The 15,133-nt window shown below is 36.3% G+C and overlaps 1 protein-coding gene across 1 annotated transcript in view; it reads right to left on the bottom strand.

The window, feature by feature from the left end:
* The window catches only part of LOC139719306 (slit homolog 2 protein-like), a 143,774-nt gene that overhangs the window by 75,799 nt on the left and 52,842 nt on the right, over positions 1–15,133 (bottom strand). Inside the window, exons 5-7 of the mRNA XM_071630729.1 lie at positions 14,183–14,254; positions 12,347–12,418; positions 7,542–7,705 (exon numbers count right to left, since the gene is read on the bottom strand). Coding sequence (XP_071486830.1) covers positions 7,542–7,705; positions 12,347–12,418; positions 14,183–14,254 — 308 coding nt within the window. The remainder of the gene's footprint in view (positions 1–7,541; positions 7,706–12,346; positions 12,419–14,182; positions 14,255–15,133) is intronic.

Genomic DNA, 15,133 nt, shown 5'->3' with positions numbered 1-15,133 from the left:
GGTGTTTGTGGCTCCTTTGTGAAAGTTCCTGTGAATAAAATGCTGAGTCAATGCGGCGAGCAAAGTGCGTTGTCTGTGCCGGTTAATAAAATCGTCATCTGATCCCTCCTTTCTTTCCTTTAACCTTGCTGCCAATTTGGCTTTCCTACAACGTCAATACTCTTTTTTTTTTCCTTCAGTGGCCAAAATCGTTTTATTCACACCAAGATTGTACATTTTCACAGCCCTAGCGATTAACTTTCTTGTTTTGCCGAGAGGCAAGGTATCGCATGCAGAATGGGAGTTTGGCACATACTCCTCCATGTGAATCTAGGTTATACTCTTGTATCCCATAAGAGTTCGAGCCTAATGATAAAACTTTGCATTCGTCTTTGGGGAGGTGCTTTTTTTTCTTTGGGGGGGGGGGAGGTTCAACATCAGACTTTTTCATGTTACCATTTGCTATGATTTATATGCCGAAGGTTGTATGCTACAAGTATTATTTTTAAAAATCCAAGTATAAAAGCTTTTTGTATCTTTTGGTGTGTTTTTTTGTTGTTTTTTGTGGTGTCCTACGTAACACAAGTGTCATCCATGCGGATAGGTGTAAAGTGATTTTGTAGTGATGTATCTAAGAAAATAAAATTATGAAATCATCCCTCTCAGAGCATGTATTTTTCCCCTCTAGAGACCTTTCATTTTCTTGTAAAAAATGCATCTATGCGCATCAACATTGCATTCGCCTGAACGAATTTAACTCCTAACTCAGCTGCATTGTTTTCAAATTGCTGACATAAAAAAATATGTGAAAAAAGAACAAAATAAATTAATTCAAATGGACATGACAATATTCCAAGCTGAACTTTCTGCAGAACAGCCCATACACTTAACCCCTATCAAAAATAAAACTGAAACAAGTCTGCATTAGTTTTTTTCAAATGCCCTTTTAGGAACTTGCAAATTTCAAATTTTGACCCAAAATTACATGACATATCAAAGTGATGTCAACAATCAACAATTGCACTTGTTGTTCTAAATACAATGCTCTGAAGAAGATCAAAAGAAATGTAAATCATGATACTATGAACGTTTAATCAATATTTGCTGAATCTCTGATCATTAACTGACAATCTACAAATTTAGCAAAATACTGAAATGTCAGTTTTGTGTAATCAGAAATTAGACGACCCAGTATGGATTACAACATTTCCATATTGATAGTGGTTTTATGTAACCATGACATATAGAATTCAGATTGACATTGTGTTGGAAATTTATAATATATATATATATATATATATATATATATATATATATATATATTTGAGGAAATACAAAAACATATGAGTGATAGATACTAGTTTGCTAAAGATTTGATTGTCCCGTCCAATCTCTACGTTACAGAATTTACATGAATTCAAATTTTGGTGTGCCTTGAAGAGGACTGAATAGCATACTGGTACACAAATTGTAATCTAAATAATATCATGTAAATAATATCATGATACTATATCTGGACAGGATGCTTCATTGAATATTACTATTTTTGTATGCATGTGCTTGTGTAGGTGTGTGTGTGTGTGTGTGTGTGTGTGTCCGTTTGTGTGCAGGAAGAGGAAAGCTGATAGCTTCCAGCCTTAGAGGTTTCCTTGCCCATAGAATGCAGGGTCGAGCAGGGGAGAAGCTAAAATCAGATTTGAACGCTAGGCTCCTTTGTTGTAGCCGTTATGGAACCTGTATGGCTCGGAGCTAGGATTTTGATTTCTCTTTTTTCCTGATTTCTCTCTCTCTCTCCCTCTCTCCTTTCATCTCTCTTACTCACTCAGTCTGTTTTCCAGAAAATATCCTAATGCATGGGCTTACATAGTTCTTCCATTGCACAGTAATTCTACATATCTATGCATATTTAATTCCAAGTTGCAATATAAATCATGATAAACTCTTTCTCATATATCTCATATGTTTCCTTTTTACATTCTGTTTATATGTTTGTTTGTATACCATTGTAGATTATAAAAGTTGAGCTATCTCCTTTCTTTCTTTCCTTTTACAAGTGCTATTAAAAATTTGCAATGCAGTTTCTTGGTGGTTTTCTGAAACTACCCTTGACTGTTGTTGGGTTTTGTTGTTGTTTTCTGGAGATGAGCTTTGGTCACGCTTAATTTTTAACTCCTATTTCAGCGTCTTCTCTGACACAGAAAAAACTTTTTCATCAAACTATCATCCCTTCACATTGTGTCTATCTTGAAAATATAAAGACCGTTTTAAACATTTGACGCATCTTATCCACATCTTAACCATTGTGTGTACTTGTCTGCAGAAACATCACTACCACATCGATGATGCTAATTACGTATGACATCAGTTCATGCAAATGGAAACAGGATTTAAAGGGATGGTATAGTTTTGGTTGAGACTTGGCTTCAGGTTTCTAACTTTCTTGGTGAGATAATGAGAAACCTCTTACGAAATATAAAAGAGTATGTGATTTCAAGAGGAATTCAATGTTTATATGATGAAAATTGGTTTGAAAATAATGACTGAGATATCCAAAACAAAGCAATACTAACAAAAGTTGGGACCCATTGCTTATTAGGATCACTTTATTATACTTTGTCTTTGGATATTTCTGCCATTTCATAACCGATGTTCATCATATAAACTTTAAATTCCTCTTAAAATAGTATGCTCTATAACATTTCATAAGTGGTTTCTTAGTATCTCACAAAAAGTTAAAAGTTCAATCCTCATCTCCACCAATGCTATACCATCCCTTAACCATGTTTTCGGTGTGCACACTAAATGTTGTCAATGTTTGTTTTATATCAATACTTGTGCTATACATTTATGGTGCTGCAAGTTGTTTTTTTTTCTCCTACTTTTTTCTTTTATCACCGATTTCTTTATCTTCCTTTCATTTCATCTTTCCTCTCCCTCATCCTTCCATCTTTCTTGTTCCCCCGAAAAAGGTGTTCTCTTGATTTTGTCATCCCGATCCTTCCCTTGGTCCTGGGTTTGTCAAGCCAGGCCAGGTGGGATCCAGATGGGGGCCGCTGGGGGCTATGGATGGGAGGCTGGGGAGGTTAACCTCACCTGACCTGGTGACTTCTCAGAGAGACTAAAGGAGACTTTAAGGAGGGATAGGGAATGGAGGGGTGGAGAAGGGAGGGATGGAGGGAGGGCAGGCAGGCAGGCAGGGGATGATGAGGGATAGGGGGTGGGTGACTGGTGGAGGGTGACTCACAGGTAGAGGTAGCCTATACACCTGTCAACATTCCCCCATACTGTAAAACGAGGAAAGTTCGCGTGCATTCTAATTTCGTGAATTTCGCGAGAGCCAAGATTCGCGAAATTAAAATGCATATGTGAAAGTTCTTGTCCCCTCTATACACATTGAATGTTAGTGGTAACTCGCAAAAATTTCATGCCGCAAAAACGGCCACCTGCTCCAATTCGCAAAAATGTCATGCTGTGAAAATATTGTGTTTTACAGTAGTTATGTTCAGGAGAAAAGTCTGCAGACCATGATAGTCACTAGGATGACTTCGTAAACATCCTGGCAACCAATCCTGGTGCTCTGTGCAATTACAAAATTATATGCACACACTCAAAATGCATTGGTATTGAAAGATTATACAAATTGCACATGAAGCATGTGATAATAATTGCAATGATGGTGAATTTATGATAATGGTAATAAAGGTTTCAACAGTGCTAATACCACAATTATCATTCTTTCTATCATTATTACCACAATTAGAGAGAGAGAGAAAGGGGAGGGAGAGTTTAAAAAATAAAAACCAAACTTACCACAAATATTTTTTGGTTTTCCTATAATAAGGAGCAGAGTTGACCACAGGCAGAACAGCCAAAAGCATGGTGGCTGATACGATTGCTACTTTGCACAAGCCTACAGGATGTAACCTATACTCAGAAAATTATTGTCATGGAGAGCTCCTGCTGAGAATTAATACAAGTTCCATGTAAACCCATAAAAAAAGGAAACCAAAGATGGCTTACTTACAACCATGATTGGGATTATTACTGTTTTTAAAGTATTGAAACTGCCTCATGCAGCACCATGTAACCTGATTTCTCAACAATACCAGTAATGCAATCTTCAACTGCATCCCAGCTTTATCGTGCTGATGGTCAACTACTGCCGATAATTGCAATGTGCGCTACTTTTCACCCTCTTTAGTGTACTCCGTGCCTTCCTGGTGCGATAAGAAACTGAAACTGTCCATCAATCACTTTAGTTTATAACGAATTGGCAACGTTTTGGCAGGTACACACACCCTTCAGGTGCTTAATCCTAGTGTCAAATTATGTTTCCAATGGCAGGTGACAGGGCTGAGAAGAGCTCCTTGCCATTATTAAGTCTGACTTTTCAAAATATCATCAATAATAGTGCTTGAAATATACCCCCCCCCCCTCTCTCTCTCTCTCTCTCTGCCTCTCTGTTGGATTTTCTTGTTTGCTTCAAAGCTTCATCACTTACTCTACACATACTGTCAAATGTATCAAAATTCACAATGTTAGACCCGTGCCTCAGGGAAAGATTCATTGCAACTTCAGAAAATCATGCATTTGTGTCTTGTTGCTTTTTGTTAGATGCTGTGAAGCAGACTTTATGTGAGGAAAAAGATATTTATCTAAAACAAGTACCATAAAAGAGACATGTCACAAAAGTACCTTGATTATCATTACTACTGTCTGAAGTATTAAAAACATGCATATTAAAAACTCCCTTACACGAATACTCTAAACCACATCAAATTTGTGTCCTATATGTTTTGAGGTGTAACAGACAAAATATTTATTTTCCAATAAAAGAACACAAAATTAGTGACTTTTGATTCTAAATAAAAAAGTTCATGTAATATCATAAAACCCTAATAAAGAAAAAGTCATGTGGCCACAAATATCATTTTGACAAGTGCAATAGACAGAGCCCTCTCATAGAAGTTTGTATGGCTTTTATTGTTAATATCATTAGTCTAATGTCTCTCTTCAGCTCTCAGCTTACGTTTCGCAGCTTTCTTTCAAATAATTCTTTCCATGGAATGAATTCTCCTCTAAAAAGACAAAGAGATATCTACACCATATAAGTAACCCTTTCAAACAGAAATAATCTTGAGACATGAAAAAGTTCACTGATGTGACAACCTCACTTGTACTTGCATTTTATCACCTGTGTCCCTGATCAGCAAAGGTTGTAGAAGCCGAGACAGAGTTCTGCCTCAAAAGGGCAATATCTGAGGTTTTGATATTCCATCGGAGACCAGGACGTGATAAAAGACTACTCTGTGTTCCCTCATACTCAACAGATTTGTACAATTATTGCTTGAATTTGCTGAAAAAGTTGGCCGATGAAAATATGCACTTGAATTTATGGACAGAGTGGACAAATAAAAACACACACACACATACATATTTTTCATGGCGGAACAATTTCTTGTCACTTTGATAAGTATATCTATTACATTTTCAGACATTTATGACCTTGGCTGCAATATGAACCAGAAGGACTTTGATCTTGAACACTCTCACAAACCACCTGGAGTGATGTCAAAAGAGCATTCATGTTTATATGTAACATCTCACGGCAGATTTACGAAAGCTGCCCTTGAAAGGTGATGTGAACATTATACTGACGACCAAAAGAATGTTGATGCCACAAGCATTTAATCGTTAGTTGGTACTTCTTTTTACGCATCATGCCCACACTCCTATTAATCTTCTTTAACTGTGTAAGAGATGCCAAAGGCTTACAAAAGAGAGAAAGCAAACAAAAGAATTTTGGGCAACCTATTATTTTTCCTTCCCTCTTTTACTGTTATTGGATGGCTTTTATTGAGTTATTTGTTACATTCTGGAAAATTTTTCTTTGATCTTAATATCTACAATCAATATCAATACAGATATGTGGACAGGAGATATATCACTTTTCTGTACTTTAAAGGCATGCTTTGAAGGAAGCTTTGTGAAAATATATATACATGTTTAATATTTTTCAGAAGTCTTCATTTCTTTGAGCAGCTTTTTACAAAATAATTGTTTTTCTTTGTAAAATAACCTGTCAGTTAGCACCTATGATGTAAATCTTTAGTACTTTTTGTTCTGTTCAGGAAAAATTAAAATTAACTTGAATTGCCTAATCTTTCTATGTGTGTGCATGTGTGTGTGTGTGTGTGTGTGTGTGTGTGTGAGTAAAAGGGAAAATAAGTTGTTCATTTGGGCAACAACTGTGAGCATCTTCATCGAAATTGCTCGAGATAAAACACTTTTTTGCCACTCCCAGGGACTTGGGGGCAGGTAGTCATTAAGGCCTAACTTTACATGGCATATTTTGTTATGATTGATTCTACACATGTATATCACGTGCATAATAATATGATCAGGATACCATATTCTGGTTGCCACTGACATATTATTCTCTGAGAAGTTCTCTTGTCTTTTCTCCACAAATTGATTGGGCCGTTGGAATGCGGCTTTGCGGAAATCCATTAAGTTTCACGCCCCAGCTCCTGCCAGGAGTGGGCTATAAATAAGGCGACCACTCCTGGCTGCCACATCACCCCACTGCCTCCCCATCTGACCACCGCCACTTGGCCCCCTCTCACAACAGCTGCTCAGTGCACTTGTTTGATGACTTTGAACCCACAATATTGGCTCCCAATGCCATTGGAAACTGGGTGCCATGGCAACGCCGCCATTTTTACGCCTGACACAGGCATTTCATTCTCCCTTGCATGGGCAAAACTCAGTCATAAAACCACAATCCCAAGAGCAAAAGAAATGCAAGTGCCAACTTTTCTGTTTCAACAGACAACGAGGTATCAATCGTAAAAAAGGTCATTCTGTCAGGAAGTCTATTTTTCGATACTCAAAAAGAACCATTTGCAAGAAAAATTTCCACGGACTGATCAGAATTCGCTCATCCTAGTTGGCTGAAATGTGAGTCAAACTGACACAATGCCACCACCACTGGGATTTGGTTGCCAAAAAGATTTGTGAATGGTGACGCTTCCTTGGCCATCAAAGAATGTGAACTTCAGAACTTTTCCCAAATTCCCTTACCCTTTAAAACAGCCAAGCAAATTGACGTGAAATCAATAAGTGGAGAAGTACCATGACCTTATGAACAGGCTCCTGTTTAATTTCACTTTTAAGCATTGACATTAGCATAAAAGTCATATCCATAATCTAAAATTTAGATTATATTACTTGATACTTTGTCTTTTCATTATAACTGAATCACAAACCTGCAGAACCTCAAACAGGCAGCAAGAAGGTGAATTGTTAAATTTGCCTAAGGCCTCTCATGTAGGAGGAGAAGAAGACACTGGGGCATGTTGTTTCATGTTTAATGAAGTTATGTTTTTTCCATCTTATCCTGAAGAGAAACTTGTGGTGAGTGCTTACAAGCTTTCTTCTTGTCCTCACCAAGGTACCTTGAGTTCTAACAAGTCACTTGTCCTGAACGAGGTGCCCAAGAAAGTATAATATTCCGTATAAGCCCTTTAAAAATCTCTGGGAGGAGCTGAAAGGGCTCTTACCTGTACACCTGAAGTCTGTAGTCTGAAGTTCAGCCACCTTGAGGCTGTGGAGCTGGCGTGGAGTCTCGCAGGTGGTCAGTAGACCCAGTTGAGGGTGTTGTCGCAGCCAAAGGGCCAGCCATGACAAGTGGCAGTCACATGCCAATGGGTTCTTTGACAGTCTCCTGTGAGGCAACAAGGTAGCAGAAACAATGAAATAAGTTGGTCTGCTCTGGATTATAAAACTGCCATAGCATTCTTATTTTCAGTTCTATGTTGGGACCCCTATCAAACAGCTCACCAGAGCCAATGATTATACTTACATTTGTATCTTATACATATGTGCATTTTAAGTCTATCACACATTTGCATACATATAATTACACATTGAGAATATCTACTATGGCATAACTTTGACTGGTTATAAAGAAAGTAACATTCTAACAGTTATAACACATGAACTCTTGGACAACTGTGACTTATCACCACAAAAACCTCCCAAAGTTGTCAAAAGTTAATTTTCTCATTTCTGTGCTGTAATTCTCCAGACTCTGGTGAGATAAAAACTGCATTTCACAAAAACTTATCACAGAATGCTGCAAAAACAGGCAATAACATACACTGTTTTCGAGAAAAACAAAGGTAAGCTTTGAAGTTTACATGGTGTCGAGCACGAAGGAGATTTGACTTCAAAACATATATGTAATTAGTCAACTTAACATCATTCCAAAATTATGCTGTCTTAAAAGTAGAAAAGTTCAAAACCACTTTCTTGGCCTGGAATTAAGACAGGAGGTAAGTAAAATGTCAAACTTACATTCTTCTTTTTTTTCTACAGATACGTGTATCATATGTCTTATTTTTCAGCCAATTTGCCTTATTTTGCACTTTTCCTAGCTGTAATGATAGCATCTTTAACAAGGTAATACGTTGATGGGTCACAAACAGTGGGGACCTGAAATTATTCTTTAATAAAAATGGCAAAAATCTGAGGAAACCTTTAATTTCCTGCAGCAAGATGATGCTGCAGTTGATAAACATCATATGGCATATATCATTCAAATGCCAATGGCAAGCTATACAGATCTGATCTTTTACTAAACCTATTTCATGAGCAAGCTGCTTTGAAAGCAGAAGTACCTTTGAGCTTCTCATATGATTAGATACAGAAATTTTCAAATTTTTCTGAAGTGATACTTTGCATGTCATAAAAGCAATTTAAAGCATCAACAAACTCATTCAGCTGTATACATTGTAGTATGTCTCTGTGGTTACACTGAATGATGGGTTATCATAAAGATTTGGGATCTTTGATACCTAAAAATTATAGGTCACTTTAGAAATACATTTTTAAATTCAATTCTGTGGTTAAAAAAAAAACACTTTATGACTAGTTATTAAAAAGGTATTGGTTCTTTGCTGCCCAAAAATGACAGCGCGCTTTACAAATATACTCTTGAATTAAATTCTTTGATTTAAAAAAATATATATAATGGGCTATCAAAAAGATATTATATTGGTTCTTTGCTGCCTAGAAATGACAGCTTGCTTTGAAAATATATTTGTGAATTCAATCCAAAGTCCAAATATGTTTGCTATGTGACTTAAATCTTCATTTAAGGACCACTGGATGATGCTAATGAGTATTAGCAAATAACCCTTAAAGAGAAAGTTATATACTGTCTGCTGGTGATATTTATAGGACACTGGGTGCTGTGCTGTAAAGGATTATGAAGTGATGCTTCATTACATTTAAGTATTGTTTACTTCATTATAATGTTCACTTCTTCTTCTTCTTCTTTTTAGATAACTGTCCTGTAAGAAAGAACACCTTGTTATGATTACCAACATCACACATTGTTCATCCCCTTGATTGATTTAATGCAGGTTAAAACACATAAACACTCTGACACTGACACATTGACAAAAACACATTTTGTCGTAATCTCCACCAAAGAGCAAGTTTCCTTCCTTTCATACATGATTGAATTACTGTGGCACTGATAAACACTCTATTTTTTATTGCAACATCACAACAATTATATCATATCAATGTCATGTCCTTATTAACTACATATGACATCAAGAAAAATGCACTTCATAGAATCAAATTTGCTAATTCTCAAGAGAAACAATTATATGTCACTGCCTATTTCTAACGATCCAATCAGTGGGTAATCTAACAATCACGGATGTATTTCCCTTGAGTTCAAGTCTATGCTATAAGGGTACAGTTTTCACGCAGCATATTGAGTGACATCCATTCCCAAAACTTGTTTTCAACAGCCCCCTTGCATTCAAACTCCTGCATCGGATTACAAGTCAGTTTCGCTGACGTCACTGCAAGTCTTGTCTGGAGCACAAATCATAAATCACAGATAACTTCTCACACTTCTCTTTTCTTTCCAGAGTGTATAGATTGGTACTTTACATCAATCACTGGCATCAAATAAACATTTAACTTTTTTCTTTTCATCATGTAGCACATGCATAATTGTTTTCTACCATCAATTGCTAGACATGACGTGGGTAAAGTTCAGTGTCAGGTAATACTACCTGGGACATTGCATACGTGTGGAAACCATGCATTATTTATACTGCTGCCAGGTCATTTAGAAGGCGGAGTCACCCCTCCATTGTTACAGGACAGCCATAGGGGAGCTGAAACTTTATTTTCAAAACATACTGGTCATGCTAAATTTTTACGAGCCATAAAATCCTTGTGACTCACAGAGATCTGAATAGATGTATGATTTCTGCAGAGTGCTTGAATTTCTACCTTGCAGTGAAACTTGCATAAAATTCCTATGTGTTTCTGGAGCTCTGTAAGTTCTTTGTAGCCTGAACTTGGTACACAAAAAGGAAGCATTTCCGAAGAAGAATGTTCCCAAGGGAGACATGCATATTTCACAAAAGCAGTGAAACAAAATGTGACAGAGTACAGATCTGGAAGTCACCTCCTAAAGTTAAAGGCATCTCAACAGTTACGTCTTCGATATTGTTTTGTTTTTGGACACACATATATATTTTCCTCAAAGCAAGGGACAGTATATGTCCATTAATTTGTCATTCCAAATAACCTTTTTTCAGGATGGTGTGAAGCTGACATAAATAGCAATATCATCCTTTGAAAAATGTTTTTTTCAGGTAGTAAGACAGACTCTACACCTAAAACTAAATGCTTTTCCAATAATTCTACTTCAAAACATCCCAATGTATCATTTTCAAACCAGAGCATCATGACTGAAAACACTTCATATTCTGTTCTACTTTGCAAGTCTGAAATGACTTTTTAAAAAATGGCTCTGGTCTGCTGCTTTGACTTCTAGAACAATTCTTCATTTTATCTCTATCTCTTTGGGGTATATTCCCTTTAAAAGTGAAACATTGGATTCGATATATGCCTCTTGCAAGATATTTTGCTTGTATTTTGGAATGTCACATAAATGATACATTGCCTGCTCCAGCATTGATTCCATCCCTTGATGACACCTCATCCATCCTCCTACATACTTTGCGCATCAAATCAATAATTCATCTCATTATAAGGACACATTTCCTCCACTGTAGCCTCTCCTTATAAAATATGCATTGTTATTGCCTCTTGGTAAGAGGAAAAAGAGCAAGTCAACAAATAATGCCATTATTATCTGGCGCCTTACAAGATTGCATAGTGATTACATATAATCCCGACTACAATCATTTGGTTTAGCTTGACCTAATCAATTTAATGTTTTATGCACTAAACTGAGTATTTAGATAAACACACTCTTCTCCAGATTCTTATGATATATCAACATGATAATATATGAAACAATACAATTACTATTTAGTTCTCTCTTCGCACAAGGCTAAGACCATTTATAAAATCACAGAAATAGAAAATTTATACATGTGATTCAAAGTAATGATGAAAACAATTTTGACCAAGCTTGAATACATCATTTGGACGAAATCATACAGAACAATGTAGGTTCTTGTAGGTAAAAATAATATCTGTACAGACCTTCAGAGTGGATATAGAATATAATATGTTTTCAGAGCTTTTTCAAAAGAGTATGGATACAGACTGTCTGATACTGTAAACATCGATATTTTCGCATGATTAAAGGTCCAATTTACCTTTGGGAGCAGTGATTTCAAAAGTTTTAAAGATATCACATTTGATGCATATGTGTAGGTCTGTTATAGCACAAAACATCCCACCATATAAAATTTTCACAATAAAGCCTAAAATACAAGGAGATATCAGGATTTTTCTCAATAAACCATAACTGTATACGATTTAGTCTGGAAGCATTCTTATTATAACTATTGTTCTCATTTTGCGTATTTAACAATACTTAACATCGATTATATGGATTCAAATTTCAACAGTGGTTGTTTCTATCCCTGACTAACATTTTAGAACTATTTTAATGCACTAATGTTGGGTTTTAGTTTCATCTGCAAATGATAAATCATGCCTTTAATCTTCGCTCTGATCGGCTCAAAAACATATTCGCGGGTTCTTGAATTTGCTCTACATGATTTGTCAACCCATTCAGAATAAGCTGAGAAAATTGTGTATATATTTTCGCGTGTTTTAGAATTGTGCTACAGCACAAAATACGCGAAAATTAATGTACCGCAAATTTCTGCGTTTACAGTAATCAATGGGATCAAAGCAGTTCCACAGAGCTCTTTTCAGAGTTGGGACAATCCAGGTTTTTGCACTACAGAATGAAAGAATAGCAAAACTATGGTATCCAAAATTTTAGTAAAGCCCTAAAAGACTTATTTCGTTTCTTATAAAATTGAGACAGGAAGAACTGTAGTATACTTACAGCTGTTTCAGAAAACTCATATGCGTGAAGCTACTACTGCTTAATGTTGTGAGATTGTTGTCATTCAGATATCTGCAGATAAAGAGATGGGGAAAAGGGGTCTGTGTTAGATATTAAAACATAGAAAATTCTGCTGACTTTTTATCAACTCCTGAGAATTACAACAGACAAAGACAGAATGCTAAAGGATTTAAGAGAGGGAGAGTCAGAGTGAAGCAAGGCAGAGACAAAGAGTATAACTGACCAATAGATCAAATTTTGATGGACAGATAAAATGAGATTGTGAGTGATAAGCGACTGACAGTAGATACGCAAACTTCAGGGAAAGATGGAGGTAACTGCATCTTTTCTCAGCTCTCCTTCATATTCAGGCGATATGCAAACACAGTGTACATTAACGTATCATTTTGTCTCTGTGAAATTCAAACTCGTACGCTTGTGCAAATCTCCCAAACCCTGCAGCTGTATCTAATTTCACCACATCACGTCCGATGTTTGCTTTCTCTTTTTGCCTCGCCTTGAGACTGGCAACCTACTGCCTCGAGTATTGATTCACAGGCCCAACCAGACTCTCGCTTATCATTTTGAAAATGTATCATTTTGAAGACTTTAATCAAATGTGACATGAACTCCCTGTGAACTAATTGATTTTTCTTAGATATCAGTCTCTTCTCTTGCTCTTTGAACTCCTGCTGCCAGTGACATTTCCACTTGTGTGAACATCACAAGAGGTCTTTGAGATTATTTCAGCATTGTGCTTCAAATCAATACCACACGGATCAACTCTTGTTGATACGTCCAGCCCCATAATCATAATTACTTCCTCCTATATCCTTCCTCCGCTAAAAATCAATCGATAGCGTCAATAAGCGAAGAGATCGCTGGGGCATCACTGTGGCATTGATCTGCTCTACGATGCAGAACTTAATTTGGAGTGACGGAAAGGGAGGAACCAAAAGAAATATCTCTCCACAGTCCATGAGATTCTCCTTCGAGCATCATTAGTGTAATGAAACAACAACCACAACTACGTAAGAGCAAATTTTATCATTTTTGTTTAAAAGTCACTACTATAGATTTAGGAGGATCCAGGTAAAGATTATTGAAATGAAGTGCAATGTGACAGGCTATGCAAATGTCAATTAGAACATGACAGGAAGACAGCTTTTCAAACCAAAAATGAATTTGTACAAATTAAAGAATCTGAGTCCTGGAACACAAAAGACTTTCTTCATTAATTGGATTTTGGATTTGAATTATTTCTGCTAGTTTCAAACGGTTAAAACTTAGCAGTAATGATCAATATTATAAATAGTTAATTCATACGATAAAGCATGAAACATTAAATACAATTGTACAAGAAGGACAAAATGAGCAACACTTAGTAAATGTTGTGAAACTACAGCAGCATGGCAAGATAAGCATTGTGCCGAGTATTCACACTTGATTACAGTAAGATGAATGAGTAATTTCCAAGTGCTGAAACTAACTTAGAAATGACTAATCAACATATTAAAGTTTCTAGTTGTTGCAGTAGTAACAAAAATCATTTAATATCACATATGTGAGTCTTTCAATGTGACAAGACCTTGAATAAGAAATGAAAAGGACATGACTGTATGACTAAATCCAATTTGAAATATTTGCTGGGGTACAAGTAATAACACAGACATCCAAGTGCAAATTACATAAGTTTAAAACTTGTTAATCTTTTTGCAGCTGATTAACAAATAATTTCATTAATATATCAATCCTTATTTTAATGAGAATAACGAACTTGATGGCTGAGCTTCATAAACTCTACAAGATAACAGACTGATGAAAATGAAGACTTACAATATTTCCAGCAGCCGCAGTGGTCTGAATGAACCGCCCATGATGCACAGAATCTGGTTATTATGTAACCGTCTGAAAGATAAAATATATTGATGACATTTCAATACATTGAAAATACATTGAAGCACTAGTCTGATATCATGTGCTCTGAACACCTCATGATGACATTATTAAAGAAGTTCAGGAAATGCCATGTTTTGAATAAAACTAGTGCCGAAAATATGGAAAAAGTACCAAAGTGGTCTGGAATAAACTGTATTGGAAATGGCTGGTTCAAACCTGGAGAATACTGTTTCTTGAATACAGGTATTTACACACCTTAAATAAAAAGCTTCATAATTTCTGAGTAAATAAAGCTTTTATTTCATATTAAGCTATTGTACCAGCTTCTTAAAGGGCAATGACTGAAAAAAGTTTAGAGACTGCATAGTCGCCCATTTTCCTTTTTTTTCACTAAAAAGATGGTTTGCATACAGGTACATTATGTTTAAATCATTGACTTGATCAAGAATTTTAGTGAATGGATGGGACTTTCTGCTTGCCCTCTCCTTCATAAAGTTTGCCTAAAGTGCAATCCGTGTTTCACACAGAATTCACTTCCCGAGCCTTCAGAAAGTTTGGTTGCATGACAGGTATTAGTGCAATGTACGGAAGAGGATTAATCCATCCTATTGAATCAGTATAGACCTTGGCCACACAGCAACAATACCTCCAAAAAAAGAAGTATCTGTGCTCGAGTGTTTCTTTACAACAAAGAAGCAATGCACTTCATATCACTGTCTAATTTTTGCTTTTCTGTCTTGAGACAGCATTTGGCCTTGGATCAAAAATGTAATACATCAGCTCAAACTACCCTGGTAGTATCAACACCTGGGCCCCATTTCATAAAAAGTTGATACGATAGCAACCCTTGCTGGAATGGCAATTGTCATGGTAATGACGAGAATCCAG

This window comes from Diadema antillarum, unplaced genomic scaffold (genome assembly GCF_040938485.1).
Source record: "Diadema antillarum isolate AM-2024a unplaced genomic scaffold, OU_Dant_1.0 scf00000009, whole genome shotgun sequence".
In the NCBI taxonomy this organism is placed as follows: Eukaryota; Metazoa; Echinodermata; class Echinoidea; order Diadematoida; family Diadematidae; genus Diadema; species Diadema antillarum.
Note: the sequence above shows the minus strand (reverse complement) of the source record. Positions and strands in the feature narration are given on the sequence as shown.